The 17869-nt window shown below is 46.9% G+C and overlaps 1 protein-coding gene across 4 annotated transcripts in view; it reads right to left on the bottom strand.

The window, feature by feature from the left end:
• Positions 1-277: 277 nt before the first annotated feature.
• TMCC1 (transmembrane and coiled-coil domain family 1) overlaps positions 278-17869 on the bottom strand; it is a 94495-nt gene continuing 76903 nt past the window's right edge. For 3 of the 4 annotated variants that reach the window (XM_059823154.1, XM_059823153.1, XM_059823156.1), the window contains 3 exons: positions 11391-12325; positions 4207-4342; positions 278-1438 (listed from right to left, as the gene is read on the bottom strand). In XM_059823154.1, the coding sequence (XP_059679137.1) occupies positions 1124-1438; positions 4207-4342; positions 11391-12325 (1386 nt within the window). In that variant the 3' untranslated portion in view covers positions 278-1123. Of the gene's footprint in view, positions 1439-4206; positions 4343-11390; positions 12326-13222; positions 13264-17869 lie in introns of all 4 variants that reach the window. The other variant, XM_059823155.1, reaches the window with a different exon arrangement.

A 17869-nucleotide genomic window follows, 5' to 3' on the forward strand; every position in this document is an offset into this window, starting at 1 on the left:
GATAGATGTTTTTCATGATGCTGCATCTGTATGCTCAGGAGGACAGATAAATGGCATATGAATAGCGCTGTGCTCCAGACAGGCTGGCACTAGAAACTACTCTCTGCCCTCCTCAAAACTGTTTCAGGACGAGACGGCTCACAATTATTCACGCATTTCTTCATTTAAAAACATCACTTATTTATTTAAAAGGAAAAAAAAAAACCAACGTAATGACCCTCCCAACCCCTTCCAAAAAAACCCCCAATAATAATAATAATAATTATAATAAAAAAATCCTATTAGAAACAATAAGGAAGCACTGAGAGTTTGAGTATTACACTCTTCAAGTATGCTGTTCGGATTTTTTTTAAATCTGTGAATATACATATATAAAAAAAACCTTAAAAGTGCGACCAAGGGCTTCTGCTTAAAGATAAGTATTTCAAGGACTACTTCAAAATACTGTAGCACAACTGTGCAGTTACTGTGTATGGCATGAGGCTTCCGCTTCATATACTTAGCAAAGTTAGCCAGCCTTATAGAAAGTTATTGTAAGTCAGGTTAGCACAAACGGTGAACCCAGATGCTGAGCTGGGAAAGAGATCCACACGTTGTTGTTTTTCTCTTGTTAAGGAAATAAACCACTCTGAACGCATACATTTGGACATGGAATGTGAGCAGACTTCACAGTAAAAGTTTAGTGTTATAGGTTTGCTGTGGTACCATCAATTCAAGGCTGTGCACTACATTTAGCTTCGCTTATCTTAAGCTCATCACATTCTCTTCTTCCTGACAGGTTTAGTACAGTAGTTCAAGCCACAATTTAAATTGCCCGTTGGTATGCTCCAAATTTCTGTATTTTATTTATTTCTTTTGTACACTTTAAAGAATCTTAAGATTTGCATCCAAAGAGAACCATGCTACATAAAAATTATCCAGGATTCTCGCCAAAAAGAGTTCTTCAATAAAATCTAAAAAATACTATTGCAATGCATCTCGCAGAGAAAAAACGTTATTCTAAATGTAAACAAATTCACTCGGACACTTTAAAACTTCAGCAGAGTAGTTGCTGACTAATCTTTGCCACGCTTGCTCACCGAGAGCGCCGGGATGAGGGCGACGCAGCCAATTCCTGCCACCATCATCTGGGGGGAGACAAGAACCGTTCCAAGTAGCCGGTGATGGCATCCCAGTGCTTCCACAAAAAGGCAATGAAAACCACTATAAATAAAGTGCTGAACGTCCTATTGCGAGTCTTCATGAGGGGCACGACGCAGTTGGCCACAGTGGAGACGAAGACGAGGAGGACAGCCATGACAGCCAGGAGGATGTTGATGAACTTCCCCAGCAGGTTCCTGGCCGTGGCGTTCTCCAGCCCCTCCAGCTGCACCACTTGCTGCTGCTGCTGCTGCAGCTCCATCTTGGAGATGCGGGTCTGGCATGCTTCCAGCGCCTCCTGTCGGTAAGAACACACCGCTGGGTTGCCAGCGCCCCACAAGTCCACCCCAGCGCTGACAGCCCACAGCTCTTACCTTACCGACTGGGCCAGACCAGGGCCACCCTCCTCGTGCATTACGCACCTCCTGCAGGACATGAGTCACTACACTGATTTCATACCCCGCAGCGGGAGTAGAGGAAGCTGTGCCATTTCATGTGACTGAGGGTGAAGAGCCCTCGTTAACTACGTACTGCTGTCTGTAACACACCACGTCATCTCATTTGTAGCAGAGAGTCTCAACAGAGATGACAGGCTCGGTAGAAGTCAGGCTTTGTTAAAACACACACTTCAGCTGCCACTTTGCACCGTCAGCTGCCTGTCCCTGCACGTGGTGCAGTGGTCACCTGAGACCTTACCATCCTTCCTGCCCCGCCATCAGACCCGGACGGAGGAGGATGCTGACAGCCCTCAGCAATCAGACAGCCTTTGTCCAGAAAGGGGTGGGGGGTCCCCCGTGAGCTGCTCACTTCAGCTTTGGTTTCAAGAGACCACTGAGCTGGTCACACAAAGGTGCTGTGTCCAGCCAGCACTCCTCCTTCTCTTCCTCTTCTGGGAGGCGCATTCCCAGAGCCTCCCATTTCCATCATCTTCCTTGCAGTGGCTTGTGCTTATCCAACCCTCTGCGAGCCCAACTGATTCTCTAGTCAACCTGGCAGAAAACTAAGTCAACAAAAATAACTAACTAAAAAGGCTTGGTGGCATTCTGTTTCCTTAGTGAGCTGAATGAACTCAGGGAAAGGTTTGGGGAGCACCAGGGCTGGGACTGCACAGCTGGTGTCACAGGAGGAAGATCTCCTCCAGACTGCAGCAAGCTGTGGCATTGGCATAGCTCCAGGCAACAGTGCCAAGATTGGAGAAAGGAGATGTCTAGGAGGAGGATAAGAAGCATGAGATTTATGAAACTGCCTCTAGGAAGAGGCAAAGCAAAAGTACATGGAAGGAGAAGACTATCCTGTGCAAAACAACATCTCTAAAGCACCGTTGACTTGGGGGTGATTGTTTTCAGACCTTTTCACCATGCTGAATCTCAAGTGGACCAACCCAACGTGCAGTACAACACTGGTGACATGCAGCAGGTGGGCTAGGGATAAGGAGGAGAGTTTTTAAGACAATTAATGCAATGAGACATTTCTGGTTTTGGAGATAAAAAGTTACAATTTTTCCATTAATCCTCCCTCAGAGTTGCTTTTCTCAGACCTAAAGGCCAACTGGACTTGCTGCTGGATCTACAAGTGTGCCAAAAGGTAACATCTAGAAGTCTGCAGCAAGCAGCAGTCTCTCTCAGACTGATCACTGAACTAGGAACCAGGACTCCTTGTCTACAGACTGGGCTCTGTCACTGTTCCTCTGCAACATCAGCCCATGGTCTTAACTAGTTTTTCATGCAAGAAAACTTAACACTTACCTTTTCCCCAGTAATGCTGAGAAATAGTCTGTCCCAATTTGCAAGTTTACACTAAAAGCGCTGAATCATAAAATGAAGATTAAAAAAAGCTATTGAGAAATCCCCACTTCAATTTAAGTTTTCAACATTACTTCTTCCTGCCATGTTAAGTCAGAGAGGAGAACAAAACCTGAGCATTGTAACACTCCCCCAAGGTAAAGCCTCCTGTTTACCCTGTAGGAGGCCATGGCACCACTTTCCACAGACACTAATTTATTTTAACCTTAACTTAAAGGTCATTGTCACCTGTTACATTTCTCTGTCATTGCATCATGTCGGTGGAGATCAATGAAACATGAAGGCTTCTCTTCAGTTATGGTCCCTGAAAGTACAGGGCAAAACTGATCAGCCTCCTCTAACGACAAGCAACCTGGAAGGACATTCACTCAACTGGACTTGCTGCTGGATCTACAAGTGTGCCAAAAGCACAGCCTGCTCTGTCTCCAGAGGAAATCACCTGGCTGAAGCTCCTTGGGGGTGTGAAAGAGGGAGAACTTTGACCTACAATTCTTCCTCACGTTATAGGTATCCCTTGTCAGTGATCAAAACTGAGATGCCTGCTAAAAATAGCACAAGTACTTAAAATGGACAACAGATCTGTTTCTGAATAGGCCTGCCTTTATAAGGTTTAGCGGCTGCTCAGATCATTTCCCAGGTCTTCTGCTTGGAGGAAGGCCCTCCAACTCCATAATCTGTTTCCATAGCTTTGGTCTTTTACATATTGAAAGAAACTCCTCTTTTAAAAATACCTCCCTATTTGGGCAAAACCAACAGAAAGAATTGTTTCCTGACTCAATGCAGTAAATACACAAAACTATTTTTCCTTAGACATATGTGATCATTGCTCTAAAATCAGTGACACAGAAACACACCCTAGGGTCAGTTTACTGGGAATGCAACTGTAAAAAAAAGTGTTCAGGTCATGGCCCATTAGTTTCTAATACCCCACAAAACCCTATTCAAAAAGTGGATGCAGGTTTCCAGTTTGCTACAACTTAATTAACAACTCTGCTCTGGACCAACTAGCAAGCTCTCTCTGCAGATGAACCTGCCTGCTGGTACATGGGCACAGCCCTTCTTTACAACAGAAGTTACTTGGAGAGATACCCGAGGGCCAGAGATGGATAAAGGCCCCGTTCAGAACTCGTCAATATGCAGTTTAGCAGTAAAGCTACAAGGATTAAAACCAAATATTGGATCACAGAAGTATTTCAAAAGTGAATGAGTTACAGAAAGAGCAGGTAGAAGACAGGACTTGAGTGTCCTTGTTTCTGTCACCCACCTGGATGTCCCGGGCTCGCTCATAAGACTGATAGGCAATTTTCTCCTCCATGCTGGCCAGCTCCTGTTTTAAATTGAGGATCTCATTCTGGTGGAGCTCAGTCAGGTCATTTAGCTGCTCTTCAAGTCTTTCACATCTAGAAATGATATACATGGTACAGTAGCTCTAATTAGGACAGCAAAACTACACCAGTAACAAGCAATGAACATCACAGACTTTTTACTGAAAACTAGTGTGGCTACCATGGTCATTACAAAAGCACACATTACAACGTAAGGCCCTCTCACTGGGAATTAAGGAAATCCTTTCTACCAGGTAAGGTAATGTTAATCCTATTTCTATCCTGGGGAAAAACACACGGAGTGGTTAAATGACAACTGTCAAGGGATGCAAGAAATCAAGGACAGAAGTAGAATAGAGTAAGTTATTCCCCAAACTTCTGTGTAAACCGAACAGTTCCCTTCTAATACCGTAAGCTCTCAAGCATTTTCATCCACACTCGGAACAGTAACAGGCATAAACGTGACACAGAAATTAAATGTGACCGATACCTCAGAGAACATGACAGTCCTGTCTGATCTTTACATGTGAGGTCACATGGATATCTTCGACTTATTTTTTCTTTATCTCTCATGAATGATTCAGCTTAACTAGCAAAGACCATAATATTATTTATAAGGAGGGCCCCTGAATCATTAACTTGCAGGCTTATTTTTCAGTTTGCTACTGGTGAATGGACTGGGAGCAGTCCTGAGAAAGAGGGCTGCCCAAAAAACTGAGTTACAACAATTCTGAGAGATACAGTTTTGTTTCTCATTGAGGGAGTTTTAAATTGACTTAAATGATAGCTCCATAATGTTATTTTAGCACTTTCAAAATACATTAGGTACACTTTGCATTTGTATGTAGCACTTCATTTTTGGAATTTCAAGTCCAAATTTACAAGCAACTCGCGCTTCAATACCCTTTTAAAATCAGGCAAGTGTTTGTATTACTTCCAAAAGGTAAACATACATGGAGAGCTAGGCCACAGCTCAAGGGTTGGGAGCAGCAAGTTGGGCACCATCCACCCCATCCTCTTCCACCATGCTTCCCGCTAGTTTCTCATTCTTAGTTCATTACGAGCAACAGCTCTGATGGTAACTAAGGTATGGGTACCACTATTGTGGCCGTTGGGGTTTTTCCACTCTAATTTCCACTGACTGTCTTCTCATCCTAACAGCATGGAAAAAGCTTACCATATAGCTCTTTATCATCTGACCCTTGATACCAATAACTGAGACATTTCTAAGGAATTCAACACAGAGATAATTCCTTGTTTTAATTTCAGTTCCCCTCTGACTCCATTTGAATTTAGCTTATACACACACACACGCGCATAAAATGAATAAACAGTATTTATCTAGAATGAAGAATTTAATTACAAGTTCTGAAACTAAGACAAAAATCGAGCTTCTGGGTTTTTTTTTTTTCCAAGATTTTTAGTATTTCACAAGCTAAATATTCAGAATCTGTAGGCACAAGCTAGCCTTTAAAAATAGTCTTGGGGTTTTGGTTTTAATTGAGAAGTCTGAAGATAATTTTCATTTACATTCCCAATGCAATATTGCTTTAAACTAAGGAGTCAGACATAGCATGACAATTTCCAACAATTAAACACATGTGGTCAACCAGCAGTGAGACTAAGACAACCACCAGATGACATGGCTCAGCCCAGAAAGGTGCCACAATAGCTGTGCAACTGAGACAGGACACACAAGAGAACTGGTTTCCCAAGAAGAACAAGCTGTAAACAAGGGAATAGCCATGTGAAGACTGGCTAATAAAGAAGGAGCCTGGATAATTAATACTGCCATTTGTTCCCACCCAACTTAAAAAAAACCAACTTGCCAGCAACCAAGAAATCACAACTAAACCCACTCTAAGTCCCAAAGGCAGCAGAAATTACTTGAAATATATTCAGTTTGATAATATATTACGAAAGTCTCCAGTGGGTTTATCACACAAAAAGGGACTTAAACATTTCTGAAAATATCATGATTATGTCTTTTAACCTCCTCCCACATCAATGCCCTTCATAAAACAGCTGTTGTCAGGCAGCTTAAATCCTGTTCTCCAACAAGAAACAATTGTATTTTACTAACTTCAAAACTACCTCAATCTACAGGAAACATAAGGAAACCCTGCAAATCCGTATAGTTAAGAGTTTAAGCATAACATGATTAGCAAAAGGGTTGGCTCCAATTCTCCCTGTCCTGAATGCAGGACTACCAGCTTGTTCCAAACCACACTTCGTTTCCCTGCTCGACCCCAGAGCTTTTGCAGTTTGCAATCAAGAATCATCCGAACTTTCATAAACTGGTGTGTTAGGCAACTGCTGAAATTGGTTTGTTTTTTAAAAAAAAAAAAAAAAAAAATCATAAAAAACCCCCAACCTACCCAGACTTATTTTTTAAATTACACTTCCTCCATTCATCTCCTTTTCACTCCTTGTCTCATTATCTACAATTTAGAAAATAATTTTTTTTTCCTGCTGTTTTCTACTGGTGTTCAAATTTGAAAAGCTAAGAGGGGTTCATGCGACTTACAGAGCCCGAAGCCAGTGTTTTCATATTGAAGGATGGTTCACATTTAACTCAGAGGTATTACAAAAATAAAAGGGACAGGACACCTGTCAAGAGGGTTAAGATTATACTCACACTTCCCTCTCTAACGTATGAGTGCCAGTGCCTATGCAACAGACTCTAAACTTCTCTGTGAACATAGCAGTGCCTTGAACGATCAAATCCCACTTTATTTCAGGTACGGAAAATGCCTCATTAGAGTCCAAGAATTATTTTTTCACTAGCTAAAATGTGAAATTTCCCCTTAAAATTACTAGCCTCTAGATTAACAAGCTCCAGCACAGAAACTCTTCTGTATAACAGCCTAGTGCCAACTGTCACAAGTAACTCATCATCAGAGATGTTCATATGGAAGACACCCAGCATACTGCTGGGGTGCTCGGCTGAAGTCCGGGATATGGGAACATTTCATTTAAAAAAGCCATGTCAGATTTCCACACATTTTCTGAGGCTCGCTGTTCAGGAATCAGGGAACTGATTTGAAAAAGGCTATGAAACACAATTATGACCACCTCATCTTTTTTAAGAGCTTTAAGGCATTTTAAAGTAATAGCTGCAAAATACATGGCTAACAGTGTACGTAAGGGAGAGACATGATGATAAAGACATTTTATCTGCACTCAGTAAGTGCTCTGGCAAGTAAACGAACTCTGACCAAACTGATGCTAAAAGATCTTCACCATACACTGTGAACAGAGCTTAATACCTCTCTTCAAGCATCTCTCAAGATGGAGCTCTTATTTTATAACTACGTCATACAAAATCTCATCTGATCTTTATTTTTATGCTACTGAACACACTGCTCTCAACAGCAGAGTAATAGCTAGAAGCAATATCTATTTGCAATATACTCCAAGTCTTCTATCTAGACAATACATGAGGGACAGAGCTTTCTCCCGAGGGAGCATGAGCTGCTCTCGGTGCCCACATCATGCTGTCCTTCCAGCTCTGAACCTCCCCCGGTGGAAGACAACAGCTTTGCAGGGACGCTTCAGTGCTTTCATGGCTGGGTGAGGATCCACCTGACCCAGCATGCTGCCTTCGCTGCCCAGCCACACTCCAGAAAGGCCTCTTCAACCCTTCTCACAGGTTTAGCATGCTTGATCTATTTTAAATTAAATCATGAGAACAGACTGAAGTCCAACAATTAGACTACAGCAAAAATCAGATAGATGAAAGCACCAGTGTCTAGCATTTTGCCTGATGGATTTCTCCTGACGGGAGCGTGGGAGACCTAAATGCCCTTTTCAAGGATGCTGGGCTTGAGAAGAAACCCAAACCCTCGGACTGGCCACACTCCAAATACGTGAGGTCATGATTTCACTGCGTACAAACAGGTTCCTAAAGGGACACGCAAGATGAAAATCCTCAGCAGGAACTTTATTTCAGTCTCAATAGCACAGAAAGTCCCTGCTCATATCAGTAAACAACCACCACCTTCCAACTGATGAGATAAGCAACAGCCTATTTCAGCGCCTGCTCCCAGTGCAGAAGAAACACAATGACGGCCAAGGCGCTGCCAGAATCTTCCTTCCTCGATGACTCAGCCCCGGCGGAGCGACGTGGTGCTCCGGGGCCAGCACGTGCTGCCAGCAGGCGGGCAGGGCAGCACAGCCCGCCCCGGCCTTGCCGAGGTGCCGCCAGGCCAGCCCGGGCACCCTGCAGCACCAGGGCAGGAGAACTGGAGCAACTGCACCAGCAAGTCCCTGCCCTGGAGCCAGTTAGCAAACCAGCAGCTACACAGATTGATAGGCAAGATCTGGAAGTAAGGAGAGGGAGGGAGGAGATTGAGGAGGTCATGGAAAACCTGCGAGGCAAGCCATGGCCAATAAACAGAAACTGCACGACCATGCAAGGAAAAAAAGATCAGAACTTGCAAAAAAGTAGAACATCTAAGAAAGAGGAAATAGACCAAGACCCAGTGAGTAAATGTCATGGCACATGCTTTGTTCCAACTTCCAGGTACGATACAAATACTCAGTGTTGTCCTACAAGCAAAGGCTTCTCCAAAATACTTCTTAAGCTCTAACTGAAGTGAGTGCGTGTTTTTGAAAGCTTCCCAGAAATAGAGCAGAGTTATGAGGCATTTATAGCTTTTAAAGCCAGTTATGATTAATTTGAATCCCCAGCCTCCCAGCTTCAAACCACAATGTCTATTCCCATCTTTTAATTTTTTCTGGAGAGAGCTGACGAATGAGAGGGTTTCCTAGTCGGAAGAGCAGGTGCCAGCCCTCCCCGCCAAGGCAGCAGCATCCCCTCTGCCCTCGGACACACCACGTAACCTTCCAGTTCTCAGGGTGATGTTGGCCTTTATCTTCATGATGTTTTAAAATACAGAAGCTATCAAACAAGAATCTAGATTTGTAAAATAAGGTATTAATCTCACTGTGATTAACCCATGAGCTCCTTGCAGATCATGCAGTTACCTGGTCACCTCTGAAAGCCTGCAGAGGCAAGGACACTTAGTGTGGTTTAACTGGTCCTCTTTAAAGATCACACCTTTAATTAATTTGCATCAACATTCCAAATGGCAGGTCTAAATTACTATCTTTTTAAGCCTTTATAAGCCTAATACAGATTCTCCTGCAAGCTTTTTACTCCAGATTGCCTTGGTTAGTGGTGAGGCCCTGGGCTCACCTCAGGGGAGCACTCAGTAAAGGTTAACGGCACACGACAGATATGACTTCATATGGCACTAGTATGAGGACCTACGTGAACCTTGCTAAATGGTTTCAGGGAATAACTATCCAGTTTAGCTGACAACATACATCAGTCCCCAAGGTCTGCTATTGTATTTTCAGGCCACTCCTTCAGTTGTACTGTGCTTGCATATAGCATTCGACCATGAATAGCTGCTGCTGTATGTGTGAAACAACAACCTACACAGCAACAGACAACAGGACCCCTCTCTGCTGGGGAGCGGAAGATCAAACTTCACATCGCTTCGTTATGTGACTTCATGACAATGAGGCACTAGGAACCAAAGTTGCTGTGCTGGGCGCCGGTTTTGGTCAAATCACTGATTGTTGCAAAGCGGGATTAGAAAGTAGTGTTGGTCTGGCTTTGTCTATCCAAGCTTTGCAAAGCACACAGAAAGCTTGCTGTCTCTACAAGATCCTAGCAGGCTAAGCCTTTTCAAATGTTTTTCCAACGATCTGGCACCAGCATGTCTAAAGAGCTGTAGGGCAACTCCATGTTGCACTGTGCAAACCAATGCAGCAAGCAGCACACGGTACTTCAGAAAGCCTGTCCCCACACCCAGCAGCTCTGCTGAGCCTCACAGGTTATGCTTCACAGCCTGGCCGAAGCAACGAAGGCCATAAGCAACCTCATTACCATAAGCAACCTCATTACCATAAGCAACCTCATTACCATAAGCAACCTCATTACCATAAGCAACCTCATTACCATAAGCAACCTAAAGCCTGCTGTCCTCCATCAGAACAAGGACTTGGGCCCCTTGCATTTGTTATTTAAAAAGTTTAAAAAACGCAGTTTAAGAATGCCGTTGATTTAGACTGCAGTGTCCTGAACAGCTGCAGAAGGGCAGCTGGTAAGTCTTCCCTCCGGAGCCTGGGGACGAGCCCTTGCTCCCAGTGTGTGACAGGGAAGACACAAGACATTCTGCTGGACAGCACGGGGCAGCCTGCTTAAAGTTCTCTCCCACCCAGCAAGGAAGAGGAAGGGAAAGCGTTCCCTCAGCACCTCTCCATGGGTTGCTTTCCTCAGTGGGGAGGTGGGGGTAGCCTCAGAGTGGTGGGAGGAGCTGGCTGCCATACCATACTGTCAGGCTGCCTCCCTGAAGCCACCGTCATCTCTCACCTGTGACCTGACCAGGGACTGGCAGTACTGCAGCAGCTCCTCCGCCCTTCCATTCCTTCCAGCGAGGGGAAGGCTGATGGAAACACAGGTTACCCACTTCCAGAGCCACATGACTTCCATGACAAAAGCACTGCCAATATCTGACATTTAATTTAACTTCCTTTCACTGAATCCTGCCAATGTGGGGCTGAGCACAGAAGGGAAGGGAATGAGCACAGAAGGGAAGGGAATATCCTAGTTCTTGCACATGGGCAAGATCATGTCTTTTTGGAGAGCCCTAAGACAGCTAGATAGTCCTTTCTCTGGTAGGTACGGATCTGAGTGTTGGAGAAGGCAGGGACCGTCCACACGTAGTTCCCTGCCTCTCGTCTTGACCCCAACGTTCGCAGGATTTTTGCAGGGCAAAGCGCTGTCTGGATAACAGTACCTGCATCAATGTACTCCTGGCCTTTTGGGACAGCTCTCTAAACCTCTTTGGCTTGACTTTTTATCTTGAAAACACTATGAAATAACCTTCTTCCTTGCTATTTCTTTCTTGTACGGAAAGGGAGATGAGCAGCAAGATAACAATATTTACAAAAGACAAAGCTGGGAGGGCGAAACCACGAGAAGACCGCAGAACTGCCCATCTGAACCAGGCTGCTGGGAACAGCCTGCCAAGTAGTACTATCCAGGAAGGACTCTGGTGCTCTGCAACTGACAATATTTAATTCTGAAACAAAGTACAGAAGTACATACCTGTACCGCTCCTCCTGCAGAGTCTGCATTATTAATGAGTAATCCCTCTGATAGCGAACCTTAAGGTCCTCAAATGATTCTTCCAGTCTTGCCTGTGTCTCTCGAATTTCTTGAATCTCATGCAGTATTGCATCAAACCCTGAGCTCTGCATATCCAGAGTGTTTGTTTTGGAGCTAGAGGCTCCCACGGGGCCCCCTGTTGTGCTGTTGGCTCCCACTGAGCCCGATGTGGCACTGGAGCAATCCTCTTCACTGCCATATTTTGGGCTTGACTGAAAGTTCTGAATAACACCTAGAGCCTTGCCTCCTGTCCCATCTTCCTGGCCTTCATCTAAGGAGTCTTTCAGATTAGCAATGTTGTCTGCGCTCCCGAACTTGTTCCTTATGAGGGAGGCAATCTCCCGGGGTTTGGAAACCACAGCTCCTGCTGCTGAATGCGTGGCTTGGGAGAAACTGGAAAGCCCACCTTTTACACTGTCTACTACTCCCTCACTGAAGCCAGTGACTTTTGCTCCAACATCTTTCAAACCCTGATGCATATCCCTGAAGACATCCTTCGGCTGCCGAGGGATCCCATTCTGTTCAATCTCTCGCAGCTTTCGATGGTAATGTTCCAGTTTCTTCTGCAGCTGCAAGATGGTCTGGGCTGACTTTTGATTTTTCTTCTCAAACACTTGCTTAATGCGGGCGCTTTGCTGCTTGTCTGCATTGTTGGCCAGTTTCAGGTACTCTGCCACGTTGTCATCACGGGCTGTTTGTTCGATTTTGATCTGCTCGGTCAACTTCAGTATCTTCTGTTGCAGATGTGTGATAGCCACTTTTGTACGCTGAGGATCTGGGGTCCCATCAACAGAGTCTGCATTGATGCTGCCATCGGTGCTTGAGGCCACTGCACTGGAGGTCTGTGCTAAGCTGCTGACTTCCAATCGCTCGATCTAGGCAAGGAGAGAGAAAAATGTAAGTGCTAATCGCCAGCTTCGCTAATATAAAACCTTTCCTTCTTTGTGCCAACCAACTCGACAAGCAGATGTAATTCTGCGAAAATGCGCCTCTTCTCAGCTGGCCAGGGTACCGTATCAATCAACTGAGCTTCACGTGCTTTACAGACCTCTAGTAAAAGCCGAGAAAAAAGCAAACCCCCTCATACTTAAGCGAACTTAATGACCTCAAACAACCAAAAACTCAAGCACAAAGCAAGACAGGGCACCCAAGTTTGTCAGGCTGAGTTCTCTCAAGTTTTGGTATAAGGCAGTAGCTCTATCAGCTGGCGAGCAAAAAGACAGAGAAGGTAACCGTGAAAGAGCAAAAGCCACACACATCAAGTATACGGCACACCCAAGTCATTCCCAGCGCTTCACCTGTTTGTATGAAAGCGAGCAATAACCAAACTTGCCAGAAGAGAAAAGATCTACTGAGGTCAGTGCTTGAAACAGAAATAAAGAGCCCCTCAGGCCTCGGCAAACGTGCCCTGCTCCGCTGCCAGGCCCGCCGTGCCCGCTGCAAGCGACACCCCCTGCGAGCAGGTGCCTCCCAGCAGAAGGCAACCAGCAGCAAGCTTCAAAGGACAAGCCCCCTTTCCAGCCCGAAGGGAGGCGAGCACTCTTCCAGCCCAAACGAACCGCACGAAGTAACCAAAACGAAGGCCGCGGTCTCCCCTCGGCCGGAGGAAGGGCGGGCCGGCCGCCCCGCCACACTCGCCCTCCTCGGGCCGTCCGCGCCCTGAACGCCCCGGGTCAGCGAGGGCCGAGCCGCCGCGGGACCAGCCCGCTCAGCCCCGCGGTCGGCGCCGCCGCGGGTCCTCCGGCCGAGGCGAGCCCGCGGAGCCCCCTCGCCCGCCCCGCGGTACCTTGGCCCGGCGGAGCAGCAGCGCCCGCTCCCAGTGCATGGCTCCCGCCGGGCGCCCGCATGGCGGCGCCGCCGCCGCACCCACCTGGGCCCGGCCCCGCCCGGCCCCGCCCCTTAAAGGCGCCGCGCCCGCCCCGCGCCGGAGCCGCCTCGGGGCAGAGCGGCCCCGCACGCCCCCGGCCCCACGAAGGGCGCCCCGCCCCGGGAGGGAGGCCTTTCTCCGGCTGGGCCAGGCGCCCACCGGGCGGCAGCCCGTCCCCCGCCCTGCCGCCGGTAACCGCGGCCGGGGCCAGCCTCCGCCCGGCTCGGCCGCGCCTCGGCCGGCCCCCGCTGCGGCCCCCGGGGCGGCGCCGAGCTCCCGCCGGCCCGGCCGGGCAAACGCCGACCGCGGGCCGCAGAGCAACAGGCGGCCGCCGGGAGCGCCCCCGCGCGGCAGGGCGGCTTCCGCACGGGGGAGGGGCGGCGGCCGCGGGGAAGGCAGGGGGCGCTGCTGGGGGCGGCGCCCGGGGCCCTCAGCCCGCCGCGGGCCAGAGCGGGGGGGCCCTCCTCGGGGCGCGATCAGCCACGAGCCGCTGCGCTGCCGCGTCCCGCCGCCAGCGCCCCTCCCGCGCGCGCTGCGGCGTTCGGTGCGGGCCGGCAGCACCGGGCAGGGGAAGGCCCGGAAACCATCCTGGGCGCCGCTGCCCTTGGCGGCCGCCGAAGAGAAATCGGCTTTAAACCACGCGCAGCCAAACACGCGTTTTGGCTTCTGCAGAGGCAGCAAACAGCCCCGCAGCATGCTGGACAAAGAGGCTGTGATTCACGCCCTACACGTTCAGCAGACACGTTCAACGGTACGCATTTCCATTCCTCCCGGGACCCAGCAGCTTGATTTGAACACCGGGCAGCGCCCCAGATTATTCCATTTCGACAGCTACCAGCTAACTCATAGCTTCCTCCCCAAACGCAGAACACATTTCCACGTTTGTCTTGCTAAAACAAAACGGAAAATGCTGTTAGAGGTAATGGTATCCCTCTCTCTAGTTCCAATACTTGGTACTTAATGCAACAACCTTAACACCCCGCAGTAGACGGGCAGCACGGCCACGTGCTGCAGCAACACCCGCTAGCGCCAAGCAGGGTCAGCCGGGCTCCTTCCCCCCGCTTTACGCTGAGGTTCTCCGTTTGCCATCGCATCAGTAGGAAAAACAATTAGGCATATGGAAAACTCAACCGGTTTATTTTCTAGAGGAGTTCAGTTGCTGGAAACCACAGAGTATCAGTTGTCAGTCTGTAGTGACTGCAGAGATACCAACTGCTCGCTTAGGTGGGTTTAGTTGTAGAAGCCCTGAGTCTCTGGATAGATTAATGGGAAATCAGTGCTGAGAATTCATATTAATCAGTGGCACCAACAATATGCATGACATCAGTACTGTAGAGAGAATGTGCTGTCCCTGAGATGTAGGGACAAGTGTATTTTGGAGGATAAGATACCTCTTCTTGGAATTTGTAACCTCATTACTGTTTTCCTAGGACTGTCGCTGATCTGATTTCTTCCTACAGTCTAGAAGGAAACAAAGATCCTGCCTGACCTAGAGAGTGTCAACCAACTCCCCCTGGCATAACTGCTTAATTCCTTGTCTACAGATCAACAACGCACAGCTCGATTTACCGCTTTGCCAACTTGCCGTAAACCGTAAAGCAGCACAGCGTAGACTTTTCTAGTCAGCACACTGATACAATCTTATTACTCCTCTTAATTGCCTTACAAAACAAGCTGGCTTCTCAAAAACCCTATCAATTCATTTGTAACAATCTGTATCTACTCCAGAGGAAGGAAATTTTAGTATTAATGGCAGATGAAAAAAAAAAAAAAAAATCACAAATTTGATGCAAATTTTTCCAAAAGTAATTTGAAATACTCTTTTTTTTTTCCCCATAAATAAATACTTTTATACTGGGCAGTGGTAAAGGTGAGCAAGAGTGGGACTGACCCAGCGTCCCAGAACCAAACAACTGCTGATCGTGTTAGTCTGTCAGCTCTTCCACAGCACAGATTCGCTCTGAGCTGACATTTGCACATTTCAGTGTCATAGACTAACGGGACTTCAACACTACTTTGCAATGAAGTTTCTATTGGCTTAATTTACTCCCACTTGGGTCTAATCAGTGTGTGTGTGTGGGTAATTACTATGAATTACACTGATAGTACACTCTTCCTCTTTGACAGGAGTTTTGCGAGAGAAAAATTTTGTAGAAACTTTCTCTTTCCCCCCTTTTAAAGTCAACTGACTTCAGCATATCCCCTCAGGTTATCTTCCTATACCTATGACAGAAAATAAACCAGAACAGCTACAGCAGAATAAACCATGTCGGGATAATTACTTTATAATTACCAGCTGTGTGGATATTATTCTGGAATAACAAGAAGGGTTTTTTCCAATTAAAAAGCGAATGGCTGTACAAAGTGCTATTCTGGAACAGAAGTGGGATAATTTAAGTACTTTCTCCATATTGACAAGGCTTTAGAAAGGGAAGACTCAGCACAAACTGGGTCCCTGGGAAATGCTGGTGACATATTATTGATTTAAGATGACTGGCAATGTGTCTTGAAAAGATGCTGGTAAATTAAATCCTGTAATGGTCAATGTTTGTATAAAAATAGGGATTACAATTCAATTAGTCAGTCTCCCTTGCAATACAAATTTCCAGTATATCGAGTCAGTCCATGTAGAGCAAACCTGCATGACCTCCTACCAGGCGGTATACTGAAACCTGCTTCGGCATTATGCCATGAACCGAACGAAACCACGTGAGGACCTTATGCTTCCCCCCCCCAAGATCTTATCAAATTCCTAGCACTTTCAACACTGTCAGGCTTTCCCTCCTGTAAAAGTTTTTCTATGTATCTATTCTGCAACACACAGCCCAAAAAGAACCTGATTTTGCCTTTTGGCATTGCAGAAGATTGAACACAACGGTTCCTATAAAGGAGTTTCACCCTTCTAAAAGTACTTCAGTAAATGCACATACCACAGAGTCATTCACCAAGAAGATGGATTGTTTTTTTTAAACAACCAGGGCAGCTGGCTGAAGCAAACAGCAGAATTCAGAGCAAGCCTACTGTAAGGAGACTGCTCAGCTCCAGCTTCCTCCTCCCTTATTTGGAGCTTTAAAAATGTGACTGACAAAGCGTCATGTTACTTGGCATAAAAATATATAGGGCAAGGTGAGACAGGGGAGCTGAGAATGACAACCGTGGAGAGCAGCCCCGGAAGGCAGCTAACAGTGCCTGAGATACCTGGATTACTCACGCTTCCCGGTGACTGAGCACCCCGGGTGGCAGTGGACACTAACCACGAAAAAATTCAGAAGTTGTTTTGTTTCTTTTTCCCCACTGTGCTGACGGCAATACAGTGATACAAGCAGAAAAATTCAGGAGACTCATGGAAAGCCGAAGTTTTAGACTTCCTGTTCGGAAACGCCCCTCATTAAGGGCATCGCTAGCGCGCGGCTGGCCAAGACGGTTTGCTGCAGGTGCGGGGACAGGCACGAGGAGCAGCCGAGGCTCGGCGACACGGCCAACGCCTCCACACCGGGTGGGCAGATGGTCTCCTGCCTCAGGCACGCACAGCAGCGGAGACCTGCAGTCTCCGATGACAGATACAAGACAGTTAGTTCATTAGTAAATAAGATCTCTAATTAACACCTTAGGGGAATAAAAATTGGAGGGGAGAAAAAAACCAGAGCGTCCTACATGTCTGAAGACGTCTGCAGAGTTACGGGGCCCAAAGGCGCGTCTCTGCCCCACAGCCCCCCAGGCCCCGCTCCCTCGGACCCCCGCGAGGCTGGGACCAGCTCACCCACCGCCCTGCGGAACGCATGTCCCGCCGACCAGCACATCCCGAGACCTCAGGCGACACGGGAGGTACGTGGAGTGCCCTCTCTGATCCGAGAGAAGAAGCGAGGGCCTGACTGCTTGCTCTTTGTATTCCCAGAACACGCCCTGTATTTATTGGAACTACTAACTGAATGCTCGATAGAGGTAATTACTTTTCACTTCCCTCAAGTCTCCTTACACTTTCAGCTGGATACAGAATTATTTACTTCCTGCCCTCGTCTGCTGAGCAGTGCTTCTGAACTCCAAACTGACAAGTTGTTTTAAGGTACCTTTATATGACATTTTTAGGGGGGGGGGAACCCACCACAAATTAATGCAAATAAACAAAACAGTGAAAAATAAAAGTGCTTGAGAAAGCTCTTCGCAGAAAAAAAAAACCAAACCAACCAAAACCCACACAGAACAGTGGGTTTTGAAAATGGACAGTACTACTATAAAGATAGGACCAAAATTATTTTGGAAAATATTTCACTTGACCAGTTGCTTATGGTCTGCTGCTGATGGAGAACCCAAATGCCAGGGGAAAGGAGGTTTTGCAAACCATAGCTGGGTGAATAGACCTTGGTAAATTCTCACGTTTCCAATGGACTTATTCCTGTATATTTGTCAATGTGGAATACCGTATATTATTTTTCCTTCTAAAAGCAGAAAGATGGCAAACTGCACTAAGCAGAAGATTTAGAGAAAGTATATCTTGACAATGTTCAGGATCAAGTCCCTTTAGATTCAACAAATTTTGTGAGTAGGAAGATAC

Source organism: Gavia stellata, chromosome 12 (assembly GCF_030936135.1).
Source record: "Gavia stellata isolate bGavSte3 chromosome 12, bGavSte3.hap2, whole genome shotgun sequence".
NCBI lineage: Eukaryota > Metazoa > Chordata > Aves > Gaviiformes > Gaviidae > Gavia > Gavia stellata.